General features: G+C 61.8%; 1 protein-coding gene across 2 annotated transcripts; it reads right to left on the reverse strand.

Moving 5' to 3' along the window:
- Positions 1-1,955: 1,955 nt before the first annotated feature.
- On the reverse strand, positions 1,956-22,544 carry ATG2A (autophagy related 2A). 2 transcript variants are annotated; one of them, XM_081240577.1, is made up of 41 exons: positions 22,143-22,544; positions 19,958-20,120; positions 19,686-19,838; positions 19,442-19,544; positions 18,909-19,044; positions 18,662-18,760; positions 18,277-18,373; positions 18,024-18,188; positions 17,779-17,919; positions 17,004-17,241; positions 16,774-16,918; positions 16,583-16,675; positions 15,962-16,120; positions 15,608-15,851; positions 15,157-15,253; positions 14,875-15,031; positions 14,037-14,179; positions 13,805-13,956; positions 13,562-13,719; positions 12,946-13,096; positions 12,610-12,833; positions 12,425-12,505; positions 12,128-12,234; positions 11,948-12,040; positions 10,248-10,318; positions 9,946-10,022; positions 9,233-9,403; positions 8,965-9,091; positions 8,662-8,876; positions 7,703-7,911; positions 7,301-7,436; positions 5,694-5,894; positions 5,366-5,467; positions 5,197-5,281; positions 4,968-5,103; positions 4,809-4,881; positions 4,553-4,635; positions 4,195-4,316; positions 3,898-4,052; positions 2,722-2,874; positions 1,956-2,631 (listed from the first exon to the last, which is right to left on the reverse strand). In XM_081240577.1, the coding sequence occupies exons 1-41, from the start codon at positions 22,311-22,313 to the stop codon at positions 2,395-2,397; spliced, it is 5,823 nt and encodes a 1,940-aa protein (XP_081096703.1). In that variant the 5' UTR covers positions 22,314-22,544; the 3' UTR covers positions 1,956-2,394. The 2 variants fall into 2 exon arrangements, with proteins under 2 accessions (XP_081096703.1, XP_081096704.1); XM_081240578.1 differs by having other exon boundaries at positions 12,610-12,809; positions 22,143-22,543.
- Between the last annotated feature and the right edge of the window lie 82 nt (positions 22,545-22,626).

Raw genomic sequence — 22,626 nt, forward strand, 5'->3', positions numbered from 1 at the left:
TGCAAAGTGTGTTCTCATCCCCACCAGACAGGCTCTGGCCCAAGAGACTGGCTCAAGTTACAATGCCAGTCCTGCTGAGGCCTAGGGGATACTTTGGAGACCCCAAATTGGGCTATGCTCCCCTTTCCCAGCAGTGGAAACCGGCCCTGACAGGCAAAAGAGGATGCCCAAGGTCACAGATCAGGGCCTTGGGGGTCCATCCTGCCCGGCAACCTCCCTGAAGTGGTGTCCTCCCTTTTGGGATGCAGTCAAGGTGAGGTGAGGGCAGGAGTCCTCTGCCTGGGAGGATGTGCCTGTGAATGAAGACACTTTAGTTGGTGGCCCCCAACCCCTACCCCAAAAGCCCAGCAGGCCCTTCCGAAGACCCCCAGGCAAGGCTAAGTACCTGGTCTGGCAAAGGCAGTAGCAGCAGAGATGCTGCCACTCAATCAGGAGTCCTGACCTCCTTACCCCACGGGTGGAAACTGAGGCCCAGGGGCTGGAAGGGACTTGCTTGGGTCACTCAGTGGTTGCCTAGGTCCCTTCCTTTCTTCCTCAGAAGGGCTGGGCGCAGGAGCACCCTGGGGCAGAGAGTTTGCAGGGGTCTGACCACCCGCGGGAGGCTCTTACCTGGGTGCCTGGCTGGCCCTCAGGGCACGAGGAGGAAGTGGGGCCACCCTGAGCCCAGCGGCCTTTTGAGCTGTTGGCCCAGCCCCTGGCTGCAGTTAATGATTACCCTGCCGCCTGTCAATACCGATCACAAGCGAGGTTCAAAGGGCATGAAAGCCTGGACTGTGCTCGGGCAGGGTGGGGCGGTTCCAGGAAGAATCAGACTGGGCCACCGCCTGCCCCTCCAGCCATCAAAAGCCCTCCCCCCCACCACCCCGTCACTGCGTGACCGTGGGCAGTGAGGACCCTGGGGTCCACCAGGACAAAACTTCTGCCCTGCTCACTTGGTGCCCAGATCTCCCTCACTGAGGAGGGGCCACCAGGCACACAAAGGGGGAGCTAGGGGGCTTTGCTGACACCCCAGCACGGTGAGGGTTCTCCACGTCCATGCCTCTTAACCTGGGCCTCAGTTTCTTCACAGGCCCTCCCATCTCAGCCGAGTGCTACTGGGGAGCGGGGCGGGGAGGGGCATGATCAGAGCAGCCCTTTCTTCCTCGTTCACAAGAAACAAGGTACGGGGGTGTTGAGGGAGGGGGTGGACAATAGCAATGTCCCCATCCCATGTAAGTTTCTGTGCAAACATCACTGTCAGGACCCCTTCCAGCCAGAGTGCTGCCCTCAGCGCCCCTCCCCCTCCAGTGGCCTGGAGCTGGGACCCCAGGGCAGAGGTTCCAGTCACCTGAAAAGCTTCTGCTAGGGAAGGCAGCAGCAGCCTCCAGAAGGCCCAGCCTTCCAGGAACGGCATCACTGACCCTCATGGTCCCTGGGTCAGCTGGGCAGGGATTACCAGGAGGGACCTGAGGCTCAGAGACCAAGGGCGTGGCCTCAGGTCACAAGGTCAGAGTCTGAGCCTCCCTGGGGCACTCCACAGCCCTACCCTTTACTCTGGTCCAGCGTCCTCCCAGCGCACCTCACACCTGGCCCCACGTAGGGTAGGATCCTGAGCTCTTTCAGGCATAGGGCCAAGAAACGTGGTCTGGGCGAGGTGGGCTCCAAGGACCATTCCTCCTCCCCTCTCCACTCCGTGCTGGCCACGCCAGAAGTGGGACCAGGGTGGTGGTCCCCCGGGAGAGTGGCAAGGAGCCCCCGGCGTAGCCGCAGGGGAGCCGAGGGAAGGAGCGCAGAGGTGGGCAGGTGACTGGGTTAGGCCAGAGGCGGTGGGCAGGGTGGTGGTGGACCGTTAACCTGCTGAGTGGGCGGAGAGGCTGTGGCAACCTCTGGTGGTGACGGGGAGGTGCTGGGTGCAGACATGGGGATGGGGCGAGTCAAGGTCAAGGCTGAGGCTGGGGCAGTGCAGGTACACAGGATGAGGGGGCTGGCGGTGGGCAGTTTATTCCACTGCATGCAGACACTGACCCACACACTCAAGGAGCTTAAAAATACATTGAACCACAAGGTGTCCATTCCCCCATCTCCCCCCGAGACACAGAAAGACACTTGGCTGATCTGAGAGCCTCCACCCTGGAACAAGGATGGAGGGTCCGAGAGCCTCCACCCTGGAACAAGGCAGCAGTGTGGGCCCGGGGGTGGTGGGGGCAGCGTCCTTTCTCTCCAGAGGAAAAGTGCAGAGGCAGGGCCGAGGGCCCAGGCAGGGAGGCTCCACTCTCACAGCGATTGGCAGTGGGTGGGCCAATCAGGGTCCTTCCCGGTCCCTCCCGTGAAGGCCTGGCCCATCCAGCTGTGGGCCGCAGCTCTTGGCCCTGCTAGGTGGGCAGGCCGTGCCCTGGGGTCCCGGGTGCCTGGGGCTCAGTCCCGGGCCTCGTCCAAACGCCACTTGAGAGCGTGGTCCTTGTGTGCATCAGGGAGGATCTGGTTGCGCATCCCCCCCAGTAGGCTGGACGTGGCCTCTGTGGCCAGGATGAGGGGCTTCACCACCGTTGGGGGCAGCTGGCGGATCACGCCCCCCACAGCGCCTGTCAGCCCCTTCTGTTCATGGCCCCGAGACGCCACCTCGCAGATGGTCTGAGCTGTGTCCAGGATGCCCTGTGGAGGTGGGAGGTCAGTGCTGGGGTCTCTGGGGGAGGGGCGGGGGGAAGGACGGGGAGGAATGGGAGCAGGGCTGGGCCTCGTTACCTCTCGAACTGTGTCATAGGCCTTGGCCACGCCCTCCCGAAGGTCGGCCGGCTGCTGGCCCTTCCGCAGCCTTCGCACAGAGCGCTTGTCCTGCAGGGAGCGCGAGATGGGCGCTGCCGGGGACAGGATGTCATACACCGTCTCGGCTGTGGCCTGGGGGAGCACGGCGGGCACCAGATGAGGAGAGGGGGCCTAAGCCCACCCCCCAAAAACCTGCCTCCCCCGCATCCATGCTTTACTGTGCTGCTCCTGGGGTCCTGCCAAGCTCCCACCACCCAGGTCAGGGGGCTGCAGGTGGACTGCATGCCTCCTGAGGGGACTCTCCTAATGTCCTCTGGACCCACACCCACCCCTCTCCTGTTGACCTGCCCACCTGTGGGTGCCGCAGATGCAGCCTGAGCTCAGCACGTGGCCTTCCGCCTCCTGCTCCTTGCCAGCTCCAGGGGCGGCCCTGGCGGAAGCCTGGGTTCCCCTGACCCATCCCTACAGATCACTAAGCCATCACTGAGTGTGACCCGCTGCCCGCTGGCTCCTCTGTTCTCTCGCCCCCAGTGTCACTCCTTCCCCCCAACCTCCTCGCCTGGCTGTCCTACACCCCAGCTTAGTGCCCTTGGGGTGGCCCTCAGATGCCTGCTTATCCCTCCAGCCTCCTCTCTAGAGACCCTGCCCCCACCCCCCAGTGCATCTGCAAGCTCACTCCTCACTTCTGAGGACTAGCCACAAACGCCTTCACCTCCTAGGACTGACCACAAACGCCTTCACCTCCTAGGACTGACCACGAACACCTGCCTGTCGGCCCCCTCTACTCCAGAACCCAGGGCACTCAACTTCACCTGCTCACAGGATAACCCCCTGCCTTCCCATCTGGGCCTGGCAAAGCGTGAGGCCTGAATGATTCTTTGTCGGTAAACAGAGCCAGCCCCCTTCCCTCCCCTTCAGGACACAGCCATGACCAGAGACCCAGTGGGCTCTAAAGTCTGGGGGCACTCACTCTCCCACATGGGAGCCACGGTGGGCCCCAAGCCAGTCACTCGGCCTCTTTTCTCCGTGACTGTTCCTCAAAAGATACTACATTCCCAGATGGCCTACCCTCAGTAGAGCTTTGGGGATGGAATTGGGCGCCATGGAGCAGACCCGCCCTGCCCTGCATGGCCTGGACGCCGGGGGCCCACTCACCTGGATAGCCTGCACCAGCCGGTTGCTGAGTTCTAAGGCGGCTGAAGCTGTGGATGAGCCAAAGGAGGCAGCCCCCCGCTGCAGCCCCCGCATGAGGCGCCCATCCTTCCTGTACTGCTCGATGGGCAGCCACAGCAGGTCCCGGAACCCTTGGACTGGGGGGACGGGGTGGTCAGAGATGCCCAAGGCTGCCCCCACCTACCCTGCTGTGGGAACTCTTCCACCTATTCCCAATAGCGGTTTCTAGGCTGCCCAAGAGTATGGCGTTTTCAAGAGCCCCCGAAGTCAGATACTCACAGAGCTGGACCACAGAGTGCATGGGGCCCACGCCCCCCAGCAAGCCAGGCAACTGGTTCTTTCGGATGTCCTGCAGCCACTCGTTGAGAGCATAGCCCAGCACCTTGTCCACACCCAGGAGCCTAGGAAGGGGAGAGAAGAGGAGGGTGGGGTGGGGCAGGGCCACACACTGAGGGGTCACAGGGCCAGGAGGACCCAAGGCACCCCAACACTCCCCACGGCTCCACCCAGCCCCGTACGGAGGGATTGACTGGGGCCATTTCACAGAGCACAAACTGAGGTCCCAGAGGGGTGATGTCTTGGCAAAGGCCACAGTCAGGAACAGAGAAAGGGCCCTGAGAGAGGCCTGGAGGCTCACCCATGCCGGCAACACAGCCGCTTTAGCTTCAGCTCGGAGCAGTTGAGCTGGGCCAGGCCTATGAGGAGGCCTGCAAAAGTGCCCTGGGGAGGGAGGAGGGGTTGGAGTTTACTGATGGGACCCAGGGACCCGCCCAGCTCACAGGAGCCACTAGAGGCTGACAGTAGCCGATGGTGCCTGGACACAGCCCTGGCCCCCTGGCCTCCAAAGAGCAGGCCACACCTGGGCAGAATGGGGACCGGACAGCCCCGCTTACCACCTGGTCCATGGTGACGTGCTTGCCGTGGTAATCCAGCCAAATGGGCACCTCGGACGTGAAGCGGAACTCCCTGGGTGGGGAGTGGGGAAAGGGGTCCTGTGGTCACTGGCCTGATCCCCTGCAGCCTGGCCCGGGGCCCCCAGCCCAAGGCCCTACCTGAAGTAGATGGGCTGCTGCTCAGCAGGGGAGGCGCCGTGTCTACCGCCTGCGGCCTCCTGGGAGCTGGTGGTCTCCGCACCCTCGGGTTGCCCTTCCTGGGGGCCGCTGGGCTGGACTGGGGTCTCAGGGTGAGCTGGAGGAGAGGCGGGGGACAGGCCGGGGATGGGCCCAGGCATGGCTGTGAGGCAGGAGGCCTAGACCCTCCCCTCCCTGCCCAGCGGCTCACCTTCAGTGGAGGTCTCCGCCGGCATCACAGGGTTGATGCTGGCTGCCAGGCTGGTGAAGAAATCCCTGAGGAAGAGCAGAGCATCCTGCCGGGGGAAGGAGCAGGTCAGATTCAGAGGCCTGGAGGCGGTGGGCTCACCTCAGGCACTGCCCCCACACAGCCCACTCACCTGATCCACGTTGAGCCGCAGGGGCAGCAGTGAGACGCGGAGACAGCACTCGGGCCCACCCAGGTTGGTCACGGGGGCCACGTGCAGCGCTTTGATCTTGAGCTGAAGGCAGAGGGTGAGCTCTGGGCACGCACTGGGCTTCAGGCCCCTGGCCCCCACTGCTCCCCCCGTTGTTCCTGCACATGCTGTTCCCTCAGCTAAGCCTGCCTGGGCCCCGCCCCCCTCCCAGGCTCACAAACAACTGGGGTATGTATGTGTACATGCACGTGTGTGCGCGCAAGCATGCGTGTGTGCCCTGCTCAGGGTGGACCGTGCGGGCGGCCTGTACCATGTTGGAGTGGGTGCGCCGTGGCATCCGCTCACTCGTGTGTAAATACAGGAATTTGTTGATCTGGGAGGAGGCCAGCCGGTCTCGGACCTCGAGCTCCTGTACAATGAACACCTGGCGGGACAGCAGCTGCTCCTCCAGCTCCTCGCCGGGGGCTACGGGGCCTGGCTCTGCCGGGTACACCTCGTGCTGGAAGCTTACCTGCGGGGTGGACGGAGGCCTGAGCGGCAGGCAGGGCTGCACAGCGAAGGGGGCTCTCCCAGCCCAATCTCAGTCCCACAGCGGCTGCCACCTGGACGCCTCCACACAGCTGTGCCACAGGCACTTCAGACTCCCCACGGCCACGATAAACCCGACTGCCTCCCGAGAATCCACCTGCCCCCAATCGCCCAGCCTTCCTGTCACCCAAGTGGCACCTGTCCCCCTATCACCCTAAGTGCAAACGTTGGTTCGGTCCTCCCGCTGCAATCTCTCTATCACCACGGCTGTCAGTTTTGCTTCCTGAGAACATCTCTCCAGTCCCTCGGCACTTCTGTCACCGCCACAGCTGCACCTGGTCTCGGAGCTGCCGTCACCCATCCCCTGCCCGGCCCCCCTGCTCGTCCCCTCCAGCCCCTCTCCACCCACCCAGAGGGATCTTTGTAAAGTGTTTGCCCACCCACCTGGTGCCCTGCAAACTCCTCACTGTGGCCTGGCGAGGCTGTGCTTCTCCCTCCAAAGCCCGCCCTCAGCCCTTGCCCTTGACCTGGAGTACCTCTCTTGCCCCTGACAGGTCAAAGCCTCCCTCACCGGCGGGTTCTCGCTCCAGCCTTGTCTCCCCCTCACCCGGCGCTGGCACTGGCTCCCTGGCCCGTCGGGTGTCCGAGGAGCCCCGGCCACCACTCTGAAGCACATGCCCCCGAATCCTCTCAGCACAAGGGCCCTTACCAGCTCAGGGAGTGGGTCTGTGCGGGCTCACCCTTAGTAAGCGGCACTTGACCTGCACAATTTCTCAGGTCAGCCCGGCCTGCTCTCTCCCTCATGCACATTCAGCCCAGCAGCCCAGCCCGTGGTTCTTTCCACCGTCCCTCTAGTAAAAACCAAAGCCATCCGTGGTCTACAGGGCCTTACGCGGCCTGGTCTGGGTTGGATCTCTGGCCTCGTCTCCTACTGCCCTCCCCGCCCAGCTGCAGTCTCGCTGGCCTTGCTGCTCCCGGAACACGCGAGGGATGCTCCCAGCTTGCGGCCTTCACGCTGTGCCCTCTGCCTGAAAACCTCTCCCTGGCTCACTGTGGCCTCACATCTTTGTGCAAAATGGCACATTTTCACGAGGGCTTTCCGCCCTCCCCAGCACGCCCTGTGCCCCCTCTGTTTACGTTCCCTGAGCGTTTATCACATTTGAGCGTCTGTATATATAGTCTTACTGGGCTCCCTCCACTATGATACAAGGGACAGGAAGGCAGGGTTTCTGTCTGCTTTGCTCATCGCTACATCCAGCATCTGGAACAGCATGGCAGCAGCTGACCTAGTACAGGACCAGGGGCCACAGGAGTTCCCGTGGAGTGAGTGCCAGCTGAGCAGCAGGGACACGAGGGCCTGTGCTGGTGCCCCAGCCTGGCTGGCCTCACCTTGCTGAGCTGGATCTCCATGAGGACGTGGTGCTGCCTGCCACTGCCCCCCTGCGCACGCCAGGAGTTCTGGGGCCGGTTGGGGCCGGAGCAGCGAGAAGGCGAGCTCCTGGGGCCTGTGAGGCCTGCTCTGGCCCTGGGAAGAGGAACAAGGGACACGCTGACTCAGGGGAAGCCCCTGTCCTTGTTCCCTCCCATCAGAGCAGGACTTTCAGCCTGGGGCAAGAGACCCTCTCCTGGGAGGTAGGCGGGGCAAGGGAAGAGGAAGAGTTAACAAGGCCAGAAGGTGAGGATCTGGTTCAAGGTTACCAGCTGCTTAGGGTCAGAACTGGACCCCAGCCCTGGCCTCACCTCCTGGGGGCCCTACTGCCACAGCTGCCACCTGCGCCCTCTCCTTCTCACCTGTGTCCGGGATGCGGGCCAAAGTCTCGGCCCCCGTAGAGGTGCCAGACAAGGGAGACCTCACGCAGCACCACACGACTGCTGGGCACTGGGAAGTGGGCAGGGGCCCGCAGCAGGTCCGTGCTGCCCAGTGGCTGTGAGAAGTGCCCGTCCTGCACTATGATGGGGTCTGGATGCAGCTGTGTCACCACAGGCTCCCCATCTTGGGGCTGCAGGAGGAGGCCAAGTGAACACATAGGGCACAGAAGCTTTCCCCAGTCCAGGCCACCTGTTTTTCCCTCATCCTCGCATCTCTCTCCCCTTTTTCACAAAAGATGATTCTCACGGGCAATTATCCTGAGAAGCCTGAGTGCCCCTTGCTCCTGCCGGCCCTGTCAGGTCTTGCTTGCATGTGACAGTGAGTTTGGATGTCATTCCCATTGGCACTTGGGGGCCAGGAGGCCAGCACCGTTGCAGCCAGGTGATTCTCCTCTCTCCCGCTACCTGCCCTGCTCCTGTCCCTCCCTACTCTTTTTTTTTTTTTTTTTTTTTTGCGGCACGCGGGCCTCTCACTGCTGTGGCCTCTCCCGTTGTGGAGCACAGGCTCCGGACGCGCAGGCTCAGCGGCCATGGCTCACGGGCCCAGCCGCTCCGCGGCATGTGGGATCCTCCCGGACCGGGGCACGAACCCGTGTCCCCTGCATCGGCAGGCGGACTCTCAGTCACTGCGCCACCCGGGAAGCCCCCTCCCTACTCTTGAACGTCCCAGTCCCTCTGCCCAGGACTCCATGCCTTGGCACGTCCTCTGGAAATCCGTCAACTCCTTCAAAGCCCAGAGTGAGGGCTGCCTCCCCAGGGACCCAACCCCACTTCCCCACTGATACTGACCACCTCCTGCCTCTCTCACAGTGGGAGCTCTAGAAGGGCCTAGAACTGAGCCACCCTCTTCCAGGCCCCTGCCCAGCCTGCCCACCACACACCAATATGCCCAGGCCAGGAGCGTCAAGGATGCAAAACTCATCACTGTCCAGAGTGTCTCCATCCCCCTCCTCTTCCTTCTCCTCTTCTTTGGCCTCTGAGTGGGACCCCAAGCTGCCAGTGGGGGCCCCAACCAGGGGCGAGGGGGGCTGGGCCCCACTCCGTTCGCCTGGGAATAGGTAGACCGACACTGGAGAGGCCTGAAAGAAGGGGCTCCCTGTGGGAGGAGAAAGAGGCCGGTTTAGGGGGATGCCCGATGTGGGTGTCTGATTGTGTCTGCTGGCCCCAAAGCATCCGGAGCCCACCTGAAGCCTGGGCCAGCTCCCGCAGGCTACGCTCGGTGTCCAGGAGGGCGTCGGTCAGGTCCCGCTGGTTGATGAGGGCTGTCTCCACTGGGGGGCATGAGGGCAGGGAGGCAGGGCTCTCCGAGAGCTGGGCCAGGCAGGGGAGGACTGGTGAATGCGTGTCAGGAGGGAGGGGGGGCCCCAGGGCTCCCCCATCACCAGGTCCCTGGGGGCCATGGCAGGGAGGGGTCTGGGCAGAGCTCTGGTGGCCTGTATGGCCAGGCCTCACCTGCAACTTCTGGCCGGCAATCTCTGTAGGGCTGGGGGGCCGGGGAGGGGGGTGCAGGTCACCCTCACTCATCATGTACTGGAGCAGGTTGACCAGCAGGGCGCAGGAGTCAGCACAGCTATGCACGTGCATCACATTGTTGGAGCAGCGCAGCTCGAAGAGCGGCTGGCTCTGCGGGGTTGAGGGCGGGTATGAGCCCGGGTTCTAGCCCCACCGGACTTAGACAGGGCTGGGCCAGGTCTCCCCTGGGGTGGTCAGCCTGGGGCGGTCAGCCAGCTACCCTTTGAACACATGGGCAAACCGAGCCTAGAGAGTAAAAGGGGCTTTGCCCAGGGCCGCCTGAGGAAGCAAGAGTACACTCCCGTGTGAAGGACTTTGAGCGCCCAGTCTCCAGTGAGGCGGGGCCTGGGGTCTCCCTTTTACACATAAGGAAACTGGGGACCCAGAAAGGCTGACTCCTGAGGCCCTGCTTTTGCGTGGCTACAGCTGCCCTCTGCTGGCAGGGTTCATATGGAGGGATGTCCACCAAAGGTCTGGCCCTTCCCAGGAGGGCCAATAACCACAGGGAAGGGCTGTCAGTGACTGGGACCTGAGCCCAGGCTCAGGGAGCAGAAACAAAGAGACGGTGCGTGGGGAAAAGCGATCCCCTGAAGGCTCCCTTGCCCCGGTCCCTGCTCTGGCTCTGGGGGACCCTGGGCGACGGCTACACTCACCAGTTTGTCCTCAGTGCTCCCCTTCCAGGTTTTGATCACGAGCTCCAGAAGGTCAACATCCAAGACACAGACATAATCTGAGGCAGAAGGGCAGGAGAGGCTCCCGTTGCCTCCTCCTACCCAGCCCCTGGCCCCGCTGGGAGAATCTAGGGTTTGTCTGGGTGCAGCCCTTGTGTGCGTGCACACGTGCGTGGGCGCTGAGAACCTGGCCAGCAGCTGGGTGAGGACAGCGGGCTGCTCTGGGTATGGCCGGGGGCCACAGCCCCTCAGAGGGGAGGGAGCCCAGTCCAGGCCCTGCCCACCTCGCCGCAGATCCAGGGTCTCCATGTCACACTTGTCGGACAGGTACAAGGCAGAGTCGTCGAGGATGAACCTGGGGGGGAACGGGGCTGAGAAGGGCCGGAACGGCTGCAGGCGGCAGCTCCAAAGGAGCTGGCAGGGGTGGGGCTCGCTCATGGAGACGGGCAGCGGGGGCACCAACAGGGGGTCCCAAGCCCACAAGAGAAGACTAGTGCTGGCCTCGGGGTTCTTGTCTGTACAGTGGGGAGACTGGGCCTGGAGTCTTGTACCACAGGCCCAGACAACAGGCACTCGAGGTAACCGGGCAGCGTTTCTCTTTCTCCAGAAACTTCCAGCTCCTCCACCTCACCTGGGCCTCATAGCAGCCCTAGGAGGGAAATGTTCTGTTTTCCCCCTACAGCCTGCATTGTTCTTTTAAAATAAGTCCTTATTTTAATGGCAACCTAACATAAGCTCCTTTCAAATATTTAAAAAATACAGCTAATCCCGAATTCTGAGAAAAGGACCTTATATGGTCAGCCCTCCATATCTGCAGGTTCTGCTTCTGAGGATTCAACCAACCGCGGATCAAAATATTTGTTTTTAAATCCAGAAAGTTCCCAAAAGCAAAACTTGAATTTGTCATGTGCTGGCAACCACTTACATAGCATATACATTGTGTTGGGTATTATTAAGCAATCTAGAGACGATTTAAAGTATATGGGAGGGACTTCCCTGCTGGCGCAGTGGTTAAGAATCCACCTGCCAATGCAGTGAACACGGGTTCAAGCCCTGGTCCAGGAAGATCCCACATGCTGCCGAGCAACTAAGCCCGTGAGCCACAACTACTGAGCCCACGTGCCACAACTAATGAAGCCCGTGCACCTAGAGACCGTGCTCCGCAACAAGAAAAGCCACTGCAATGAGAAGTGCACCACAAAGAGTAGCCCCTGCTCACCACAACTAGAGAAAGCCCGCATACAGCAACGAAGACCCAACGCAGCCAAAAATCAATAAATTAAATAAATAAATTTAAAAAAAAGTATATGGGAGGATGTGCATGGGTTATATGCAAATATTGCACCCTTTTATATGTGACTTGAGCCCCCCTGGATTTTGGTATCCACGAGGGGTCCTGGAACCAATCCCCTGTGGGATACCAAGGGACAACTATACATCTCCATCCTGTCTTTTCTATGAAGCCACACAGAGATGCATACAAACACACCCCCAAAAATCTTAAAAAAAAAACAACTATATATATATATAGTTTTATATCTCTATATAAATATTGTACTATGGCATTTTCCCATATTTTTCAGTGTTATTCTTAAATTTGATTTTAATGGTTGAGTGGGCCACGTTCACTGACTGAGGTCGTAATTTGGGGGCATTTAAGTTGTTTACAAGTTTTGACTACTTTAAATTATACTACAGAGGCATTATATTCTACCTTTCTTATCCTTCTATCCTGAGGACAACCGCCAGAAGTGAGACGATCAGGTCGAGAGCTCCAACACCTTTAAGGCTCTGATTGGAAGGTCTGACTGACTCTGGGAAGGTGAAACCCAATCTTGTTCCCCAGGGAGGGATCACCTAAATGTCCAGAAAGGCTCAGACTGACCTGAGGATATACAGCAGGTACACAGGACCCTGGGGGAGTGGCAGCTGCAGCCAACTTGGGGTGGGATGGACGGGGAGCTCGGGTGGGGGAGCTGCATACCTGAGCAGGAAGGTAGAGGTGTCCATGACGATGTTGCTGGAGAGGGTGAAGGTCTCAGCAGTGACAAGGACACGTACAGGGAGGTAGAGGGGCCTGGAGGGGTGGGTCACATTTGGGTTGGGGCAGGCTCCTCACACAGGGGCCCCAGCCCCCAGCCCCCAGCCCCCTGAGCCTGGGTACCTGTAGTCCACGGCACAGGAGAACAGGTGTACATGTAGGATGGTAATGACCGTTGGAGGCAGGTAGCCCAGCACTGGGTCATCCAGGACATCTAAGAACTCCAACAGCTTTGGGGGCCAGAGTGAAAGAGACGGGGAGGAGGGGGTCTCTTTCTTCGACCCCCCCAACCCCAGCACAGCTCCCCAGTTGCCCATCAAATGTCTGTCACACCCTTGCCCAGGGGCTCCACCCAGAAGTCGGCTCCAGTCCAAGGTCAGCTCTGGCCCAGCCCATGCCCCCCACACTACCCTCCCTCACCTGGGAGTGCCAGCTCTGTTCTGGCAGGGCCATGTAGTGGCGCAGGGTGGCTCTGTGCAGCCGCAGTGTCACCAGGAACTCCTGGGGGCAGGGCACAGTCAGCATGGTGGCAGCCCAGTCCTCCAGGCACCAGGGAGGCAGTGGCCCTGGCCAAACAGGTGGGCCAGAAGCAGGCGCAGCTGTACCTTGACGTTCCTGTGAGGGTCCAGGTGGATGCGCACTGCAGTGGACAGCATGTGGGGGCCCCGGCCCTGGCCTTTGCGGCCCACGCCTCCTTGCTCAGTCATCCCTTCCTCCGACGGGTAGATGGTTCGGGCCAGCTGGGCCGGAGGAGCAAAGGTGGGCAGCTCCAGGCGACTGGGCAGCAGGTAGTCATCCACAGCCGCTGAGGAGGCATCTGGTGAGCCACCTGCCAAGCTGGCTGATCACCCACTCCACCCAGGGCACACATCCCTCCTGAAAGACCGCCCCTCCCCATGTACCCTAGAGACCCCACGGCGACTGGCCCCCAGCCCTCACACCTCGGTGGTACAGTGTCGCCTTTTCAGCTTCCAGGCAGAAGTAGCCAAGTCCCGGCTGGCCTCGGTACTGGCAGACGCTGAAGATGGTGCCTTGTTCCATGTCCAGCACCAGCTCCCCGTGCGTGGCCTCCAGCCGCTTCCCGCACTCGTCCTGCAGGCAGCATGTGGCTCAGCCTCACCAGCTACACTCAGCAGCCTCCACGCCCCCAGAGGTGAGGGCGCCTCTTGGAGCCCGGGCCTGACTAGCGTCGGCTCCAGCTTCTACTCAGAGCGCTGGAGGTCCAGAGCAGCACCTTCTCTTTTGCCAGAGGGGAAGGGTCATCCCTGCCCTGTCTACCTCCAAGCATCAGATGGTGTCCATTCAGCCCCCGGCATGGTACCGTACGTATAGCAGGTGCTAGTAAGTGGCTGACGGGGCGTGATGGGATGGGTGCGGGGGGGGCATGGGTGGGTCAGTGGGTGGTGGGTGGGTGCTATTGGCTAGACAGGCCGCACTCGGCCCCCGGTGGGGCCTCTGTCTCCCACATTCCCCACTTGGAGCTGCTCACACCGGCCTTGTTCTCCTGCCAGTGGGGGCTCTGGAGTCAGGGGCTCACCTCCCCTGGGCTGTGCTCACCTTGGTCTCACAGTGGGCCGTGATCCGACCCTTTAGCACCGTCACCAGTGTAGAGAAGGTACTCTGGGAGTGAGGGCTCTGGGACTCAGGGGCAAGGCGCTGGGGGGTGCCTGATGCCCCCACTGAGAAGTGGGTGTCCTCGTCGTCCGAGTCCGAGTCTGGGGGGAGAGCAAGGAGCCGAGTGGGAAGGAGACCTGGGAGGGCGGCCCCGGCCCCAGGGCCCCACCAGGGCACCCCTCCTACCCAGCTTGAAGGCAGACTTGCACATCTTGAAGCTGTCGTGCCAGAAGCCCGAGGCATCTGGGAAGCCGGTGGGCCGAGGGGCGGGGGCAGGGGCGGGGCCGGGGGTGGGAAGCAGGTCCGCGGGCTCCCACATGAGCAGGTCGTTGTTGATCCTGAGAGGGCAGTTGCACGACGGCGGTGAGGGAGGCCCGGCCCAGCCCCTTGCCACCCCCTGCCCCGCCCACGTCGCCACCTGTTGTAGAGGCTCTCGTAGACCTCCTTGCTGGGCAGGAAGACGTGGGCGCCGGGCAGGACCACTTCCAGGCTGCAGCGGGACAGCGCCAGGGCCCGGCTCTGAAAGGTCCTCATTTCCTCCGCGTCTCCAGGAATCACCATCTAGGTGTGGGAGCAGGGAAGCGGATGCGAGAGGTGTCAGGGCCTGCTGCCGGCCTTAGAATCAGACCCAGGTCTGCTTCCTGAACTCCTATCGTTCATTCATTCATTCATTAATTCACATGAGCCCTTCTCTGCTGGGATGTATGACAGCCATCTTGTCTGAGGCGCTGACTGCATGCAAACCCTGCTCCAGGGGCCCCGTTTATGTTAACCCCTTTATCCTCACGACAGGCCCATGAGACAGGTCATTATACCCACTTTCCAGATGAGGAAACTCATCTGTAGGTAACTCTCCAAGAGGTTAGACAACTTCCCCAGATGACACAGCCACTGAGTGGCAGAGGCTGGATTCGAACCCAGGTCGTTTGGCCCAGAGGCCAGGCCCCTAACTACCTCTCACTCAACCCTCTCACTCAACCCTCATCACCTTCAGAGAAGAGGATCCCGAGGCCCAAATGTACCCTGCTGAGAAATGACTGATGGGACGAGGATGGTCTTCCCCACCGAGGGCCCATGTCCCCTAGGCGCTGCCCTCACTCTTGGGCCCCCTGAGACTCCCCACTGACCAGAGACAATGGAAGAAATGAAATTCTCACTGGTGCTGATACACATTTTCTGGTGCCCCATGTGGTCTTGTCCCCCTGACCCAGAGCCACCAAGTGGCTCCCGTGAGACCCAAAGGCCTTGGACCTCACCTCTTCCGTCTCGTACATGGTCCTCTTGGAGGAGAAGGGTGAAGGCTCAGGCTCCCGAAGCTCGCACAGATTCTCGGCCGACAACTCCAGCTCCTCTCCCTTCTCCGGGGTCACTTCCCACTGTGCGCTGAGCTGGGGGTTCAGGGTCACCACTACCCTGCCAGGGCACAGGCCTGTCACTGGCCTGCAGGGCCCCCCAGCCCCTAGTCCCAAGTGGCCTCCCACTGCCCTCAGTAGCAAAGCCCTCCTCTCCTGTCTGCTCCTCCCAGAGCCCCAACTTACTGGGGCAGGAAGTACTTGTGCCCAGGGCTCTTGGGATCCAGGGCTTTGGAGACCCGCAGGCAGGGGACAGGTGGCTTCTCTCCGTCTTCGTAGGTGACTGGACGGGATGGGGAGGGACAGGGTGTTGTCACTGCCACCTTTCCCCATTCCTTCCTCAAGGCCAGGTGGGTCAGTGGGGGCCTGGAGCCCCCCCATGACAACTGTGTTTTACTGTGTACAGACCTGTGCCCTCCCTCACGCCCACAGTCTGCAGCGGCCCAGGGATAAACAGCCGCTCTGCCCGCTGCCCAGAGGAGCCCAGGGATACGCGATGCTGGTACCTCCCGAAGCAGGTAAGGTCTGGACCAGGGTCTGCCCCGTCGTGACCCAGCCCCTTCTGTGGCCCCAAGCCCACCTCTCCGAGAGGCCTGAGCCCTCTGCCCAAGGGGTTGTCTCCTGGGGGGGCTCTTACCATGGAGGTCGGAGCAGGTGAGTTCCAGGCGGGTGGGGGCTGGGGGGCCAGGCCCACTGCTCAGCTCTGACCGGAACTGGGGCTCAGTCAGCTCCAGGCGCAGCTGCTCGGCCCGCACGGCCCCGCCTGCCCAGGGGTCCCGTTCAGGCCGCAGGTCAGCAATGGGGAAGCGCAGCTGCAGGGTGGCCCGGGGTGCCGAGAGCCGCACCACCGCATGCTGCTCAGCTGCTGGCGGGGGCTCTGTCTGTGGGAGGGGGGGAGTCAGAGCTGCTGCTAGCCCCCCCGCCCCCACCCAACTGTGGCCAAGAGCCAGAGGGCCCACGCCCAGCTCTCCACCCTGGCTGCGCATCTTACCAGTAGGCCAGCCGGCTGCTCGGGAGGGGGTGTGGTGGCCTGGTGCAGCAGGGCAGCGAGCCGGTCCAGGGCCCCCAGCTCCACATCTGCCTGGAAGTCGGCCAGGTCCAGGGCCAGTTCTGAGTGACAATGGCAGGCAGTTGGGCGCCGGGGCCGGCTCTGAGGGTGAGGGTGCTCAGGTCAGCGAGGGCTGTGGGGTGGGTGAGGGCAGGATGGGCAGGGCTCCCCTTGAGCAAAAACAGAAAGGACACAGAGCCCTCCCAAGCTGTGAGGAGAAGAGCTTGAGTGAGGAACCCAGGAGGGAGGGGATGGGGAGACCTTCACCGCCTGCTCGGGGCAGACGACCATGCTCGTTTAACAAAAACCACCCAATACTTACCACCCCCAGCCCTGGAGGCTGGCAGGGGTTTGTCAAGATGAGCCAGGAGAGGGGCTAAGAGAATGGCATGTATATGGCCCGGAAGTACTCAAGGGCTCCGGGATGGGGAGGTGTGCTCTGGTTTGAGCACAGGCAAGGGGGGGTGGAGGGTGGGGGCAGGGAGGCACCAGGGGAGGCTGGTGGGGGGCAATACACCATGGGAAGAAGCCAAGGGCCCCTGGGCCTGGAGTAGGGTGGGTCACCTTGGGCAGCCGGCGCAGGGTCTGCGTGTGGTGCAGGTGAGCACAAGGCTGAGCCGAGGCCTGGGACCGCAGGCTGCTGGGGAAGCTCAGGACCTGGGACGGGACATGGAAGACGACAGGGTCAGGCCGAGCCCCCAAGCCCACCCTCACCTCTAGGCCCTGCCGTGCACACACTGGCTCTCAGCCCTCACCTCTGTGTACTCAGGCTCCGGAGTGCCCCTGGGCCACAGACACTCCAGCACCTCCAGCTGCCCGAAGTGCACTTCTGTGCTGGTAATCCGCCGGCCCCTGCTTGTCCTCAGCTCCCAGGAAAGCTGCACAGCGGCACCCGTTAGCCTATGGGGAAGAAGCTGGGCATCAGAAGGTGGGCTTCGGGGGCTCAGGGAGTCCCCTCTAGTTCAGGCCCGCCTTGGGCTCATACCGGACATGGCTACAGGGGCAGGCCCTCTGGAAGCGCGGTCGGAGATGGTTGAAGTCATGGGAGCCGAAGGACCCGTCCTTGGTGGCATCGAACTCCGCAAAAAAGTGGGTGGTGAGGTCAGGTGGTCCGGAAGACGGGGCAGATGTCTGAAGCAAGGTCAGGGTCACACCCCCCAAGGTCATCTTCAGCAGCGAGTCGGGGCGCAGGGTGTTCGAGGGGGGTGCAGGGGCTGTCTTGCCTGAGAGGACAAAGGCTTCACCAGAGGCTCCCCAGAGCTCATGGGCATCCCAGGTAAAGTGACAGTCAGACACTGGGCTAGGGGCCAGGAGAAGCCCTGGCCTAGCTGGATCGTGACTCTGGCCAGGGGCTCGGCCAGGCATGGGTGACGTGAAGCCTTATTACGCTAGACACTGAGTCTAAGCTCCATTCAACCCACTCAAGGAAGCTGGAAGAACCGGAGGTGACGAAGCACTCACTCAGTACCTGACACACGCGATCTCTCAATAAACATCAGCCCAAATGTGCAGCCTGGCAGGGTCAGATCTTATCCCTTTTTTATGGAAGGGGAAACTGAGTTTAGGTGCTTGGCCCAAGGTCTCTAACTCCGAAACCCAGGTTCTGTCCATCGCATCGCCACCTCCCCTGAGCGTGCCCACGGAACCAAGTCACCAACGGTGGACCTCCAGGCAGCGCTGGAGGCCTCCCACATACACGTAGCAAAGATGACACCGGCACCAAGCCTTCTTCCAGCTCTTCCTGCCCTTGGAGGACTCACCGGTTGGGGGGCCCTGAGCAGAGAGCCGGCGGGAGGCCATGTTGCTGTGCACAGAGGTGCCCAGGTCTACATCGGAGAGGGAGAGTTCAGACAGGGCTGAGGCCACACTGCTTGTGAGGCCTGTCATGGAGAAGAAGAGGTCTGTGGGACAGAGGAAGGGGGTCAGAGACAGCCGGGCTCAGCCCCCTGACTCCTGCGCCCACAGTAGACACCCCGCAAATTGCTGGCTCTGGCTCCACACCCACCAGTGCTCTCCAAGTTGACAAGGGGGTTCGAAAGGGGGTCTGAGCTGAGGGGCTCAGCTACAGTCCCCGCCTGCAGCTGCTGATTCAGATCCTGTTCAATCAGCCACAGATCTTCAGCACCTAGTGGGCGGCTCTTGTTCAGCTTGTCGACCAGGCCCTCGGGGTCTACGGGGGAGGACACTTCCTTGTGGCAGTCCAGTCTGGCAGGTGCCTTCCCAGCCATCCCACTCCCTGGACCACCCAGAGGCCTCACCTGCAAGGCTCAGTGCGCCAAACAGTTCCTGAAGCTGCTGGAGCTGCCGTGGGGTCAGGAGCAGGTGCAGGGAGCCCAGCTGCCCACACACCTCCAGCTGGGGGTGGAGGAAGCAACCATGGAGCCCACACCAGCCACTGCCGCCACCCACATGCCCTCACCCTGAGGAGGTAGGACGCCGGTTGCCAGGCTAAGCTCTGCCACCAACTAGCTGTGTGACCCTGGCTCCAACGTGAACACTCTGGGCCTCAGTTTCTCCACCTGCCTAGAAGGCAGTAATTTCCCCCACTCAACAACCCCGCTCTGTCCCAGGGAAGATCGGCATTGCTGAGGAGGATTCTGAGATGGGGCATACTCCTTCTTCCCCAGGGGCCTGGAGACCCACCTTGGGGCCTGGGAAGGCCTCATTTTGCTTCAACTTCACTGTCAGCTCCAGGCACCCTGAGCAGCTGCCAATCTGCAAGGGAGGCTCTGGGGGTCCTTCCTGGGAGACAAGAAGACATGGGAGGGGAGGGATTGAAAAGATGCAGCCAAAGATGGTCAGAAGGGATGGAGAGGGGCAGATGGGTCAAGGGCCAGAGAGGACAGGGATTAGAAGGAGAACGAGACGGTGAGGACCAGAGTCGGCCCACCTGTGGGCGGAGCTCCTCGAAGTGCAGGCAGACCCCTGCCAGCTGCAGCAGCTTGTGGAGGAAGGCAGGGGGCTGGTGCACATCCACAGGCGGAGCCTGGCTTGGGTCTCGCACGGCCTCATCGCAGTACTCTAGTCTGGGGAGTGTAGGATCAGCTCCTGCCCAGGCCACCCTCTCCCCACACAGCATTCTGTTCTAGGAACCTGGGGTCAGTGAAGTCTGGCCTGCGGAGCCGTCCCATCATAGCCAGGCCATCCTGGACCTCCGCGGCCATTGCTCCCCAGACCCTCAGCGTGTCACCTGATCCCGGGGGCCCAGCCACCCTGGGCCTCTACCACTTGGCCCCGGGATACCACTCCAGGCTCACAACACAGTTCGCTGCCCCCTGTCCCGGCCACAGCCCAGGCCCACCCAGACTTGCCCTGACACTTCCCAGGAGCCCAGGCTGGGGGTGCAGGCGGGGCCAGGGCCACTCAGCAGCCCCTCACTCCCCCCCTTCCTCACGCCGACCCCCCAGCTCAGCCTGCCCCTACCTTTGCACGTGGGCTTCCACTGCCACGCCACGCTCCCCACCACCGGGCGAGTGTTCCACCCTCACGACAGCATCCAAGAAGGTCACCTTGATCCTTCGCAGTACTGAGGGGTGGGGAGGGGTCTCAGGTCAGGCAGAGCAGCAAGGGCCAGAGAGAGTTTTCCTGTCAGGCGGCAGGGTACTGTCCGAGGCCCTTGCCCTGCGGGCCACGGAGGGGCGACAGTGGCTGGGCGGGGCCTGCTCACCAGTCTCAATGGTCTGGGCAAACATCTCCAGTCCTTCCAGGGGCTGTGGTGGCTCAGAGGGCTCGGGCAGCCCATCCCGCAGGCACTCCTGGGCCAGCTGCATGCTCGTGGTCATGCACGAGGCCCAGCTCTGTGAGTCCGCAGCCCCCGGCCCTGCAGGTAGGAAGAGGGTCTCAGGGCCGGCAGGCCCAGTCAGCCCCCAGGAGCCCAGGCCCACTTGCACCGCCTGCTCCCCCACCCCCACCCCCGCCCCAGCTTTGCTCTGCCCTCACCCGGGCCCTGGCGGGGCTGTAAGGTGAGCTGGAGGCCTGACACGTGCACGGTGCAGTGGTCGGTGAGCAGCGCGGCCCAGGGCACGGCCACCTCGATAGAGCCCACGAAGCCTTCCACCAGCTCCAGTGGCGACTCCATGGACTCCAGCACCTCATTCACAGACTGGGAGCAGGCAGGAGACAAAGCCAGCTCAGGGAAGCCCCAAACCCAGCCGTCTCCCTGGCTGCTGCACTCCTTGCCTGGCTGTTCCACCTTGGAGAGCACCCTCGCTCCCCCTGTCCGTCCACATGCTACCTACAAAATCCTACCTTTGCTCAACTGATCCCTACTCTTGGCCCGCCCTATTACCGTACAGTCCAATGTGCCCAGTCTTTCAAACCAGAGGAGGGGAGAGCTGAAGGACAAAGAGGAGGGAGCCAGGCAGAGGGGATGGAAGGTAGGGTTTCAGGCATGGGCATAGCACATGCAAAGGCCTGGCAGAGAGAGCAGCAGCAGCCCACATTTATCTGGGCGAGCGTGGAATTTAAGGGGAGTGTCCAGGAGAGGCAGGCAGGGGGCTGACCTGAGCTGGAGGGGGCCCCCCAACTCCAAACACTTGGGGTAGCTGTACTCTCTCTGAGGCACAAGGCTAGAGCCCCTGGTTACAAATAGGGGAGCAGCCCCCCCACCAGTCTGGGAGCTCCCTGAGGGCAGGAGCCCACCTGCCTTCTCTGTGTGACTCCAGGTGCTCTGTGGGGCGCCACCCAGAGAGGGCCTCAGTAAACACTTGTTGGATCCATGAATGAAATACACGGCAGAGCTAGAAGGCCCACAGACATCACGTGCAAATTCCTCACCTACAGATCCACAGATGGGGAAACTTGAGGCCTAAAGAGAAGGGACTAGCCTAGTCACCCAGTGTACTATGGGAACTGAGAGTGAGACCCAGGCACTTGGCTTCTTTGGGGGTCTGCAAGGGAGGGGCTGCAGGCGTGGCAGCCTGGAGAAGGGCGGGTATATTGGGAAAGCACTTGCATTCCACCAGGGCCCAACTCCTCCCTGGAGGCCAGGCAGGAAAGCAGCCTAGCTAGGAGCCAATTCAAATCCCCAACCAGAGGGCAGGGCGGGTGGAAGTATAGAAAGGCAGCCTAGGGGTCTGGGCCAGCCTAAGAGGCTGAAGTCAGAGGTCAGAAAAGGTCTTCGGCACTGGGATTCACAGGCAAGAGGTGCCACCAAGTCTGGGCTCAGGGGTCTCCGCCTACCCCACGGTTTGCTCAGGAAGACCTGGTCTACCCTAAAGCCCAGCTTTCCCTGCCCAGACTGTATTGAGGCCAGGCACCCTGTCTGCTCCCCCAGAAACCTGTGAAGCCCCTGTCCCCATACCCACCCCTGTTGCTCTGGACTGGAGGGTTGACCCAGTGCCAGCCCTGGTCTGGCGCCTCTAACTGGTGGCTCCCTTGCAACTTCCCAGGTCAGCTGAACCGTGAGACACAGCTCCTCACTGCCCCCAGCCGCAGGCCTCTGACCCAGAGCTTATTCCTCTCTGCTTCCCCAGCATCTCTCTCCTCTCTGCCTAAGGCCAGATTTCTCCACCTTTCCTCAAGGGCTTTCCTCTAGGTGGGGATGCTGATGCCCAAGCTCCTCCCCAAACACCCATTCAGTCCATCCCACTCTCCTAAAAGCAGGAAGTAGGCAGCGGTGGCAGTCACACAACGTGTTGATCAACAGGGGTGCTGACGCGATTGTTGACATCCATATCCGGAGGTGAACGCCACCCCCCAAGCCAGGGTCGTGGGGTCAGGAGGTCAGGGCACCTTTCCCCCAGGGGTATGCCCCAACTCTGTCATTTCCCTGGCCTGGTCCCACCAGAGCTCCCTAGTTTCCGAGGTTCCTCCTCACCCTCTCCTTAGCCCCTTGGCACCACGCTCAACTCAGGCCCCCAATTTGATACACTAATTCTGGCATTCTCCAGACAAGTGACATCCTGCTCCCCAGCTTCAGTTTCTCCTCCTGTGAAGTAGAGGCAGGGGCCCCTTCTGTCCAGCTTCTGGCTCTGGAGGCGATCAGCTGACCCCTGGAAAGGGCCGGACGCCCAAGGCCTCTCCACTCCAGTGCCTGGTCCCCTAGTCCAACCCTTTCGCAGGGAGCCTCAGGATGCTGCGCCCCCCAGTCCGACCCTTCCAGGGCTCGGGCCTGGATCCTCACCCAGATCTCCAGGTGTATATCCCGCAGGACAACGCTGCCCTTGTACAGATCGAGGCTGAGCTGGTCCAGGCTGAGGTGCTCCTGGAAGAAGTGACCCAAGTAGTGGTGCAGCAAGTAGCGGCAGACCCGCTCTTTCACACAGTTCGACCACGGCCATAGCCATCGTGACATCTCGGAGACCGCCGGGCCCGGGCCGCCTCCACTCGCCGCCCGCCGGCGTGCCCCGTCCGGTTGCGCTGTTCACTAGAGCCCCCGGCTCACCCCGCCGCTTCTCTTAGCGCCAGGCCGCACCCCCGGACGCCTCACCACGCCCCCCACGCTCACTGCCATTGGTCACTGCAAAGGGCAAGGCCTACTGATTGGCCGCGGGGGCGGAGCCTTCAGGCGCGAAAAAGGGACTGGGCTCTCGGTAAGATATAGGGCTCCCAATATTAATTTACGCTTGCGTATAAATTATGTGTGGGAAGACCTTTAACCTCTCTCC

The sequence above is a fragment of the Mesoplodon bidens genome (assembly GCF_964165515.1).
Source record: "Mesoplodon bidens genome assembly, chromosome: 7".
Lineage (NCBI taxonomy): Eukaryota > Metazoa > Chordata > Mammalia > Artiodactyla > Ziphiidae > Mesoplodon > Mesoplodon bidens.

What these genes read in the sequence shown, in the direction of transcription:
- ATG2A (XM_081240577.1), bottom strand. Translation starts at nt 22,313, where the DNA reads ATGTCACGATGGCTATGGCCGTGGTCGAACTGTGTGAAAGAGCGGGTC. An exon ending in GGCGACACTGTACCACCGAG is followed by an intron (nt 12,834 to 12,945) that starts GTGTGAGGGCTG and finishes CCAGCTTGGCAG; the next exon opens with GTGGCTCACCAGATGCCTCC. An exon ending in CGGCTGTGTTGCCGGCATGG is followed by an intron (nt 4,317 to 4,552) that starts GTGAGCCTCCAG and finishes TCCCCTTCCTAG; the next exon opens with GCTCCTGGGTGTGGACAAGG.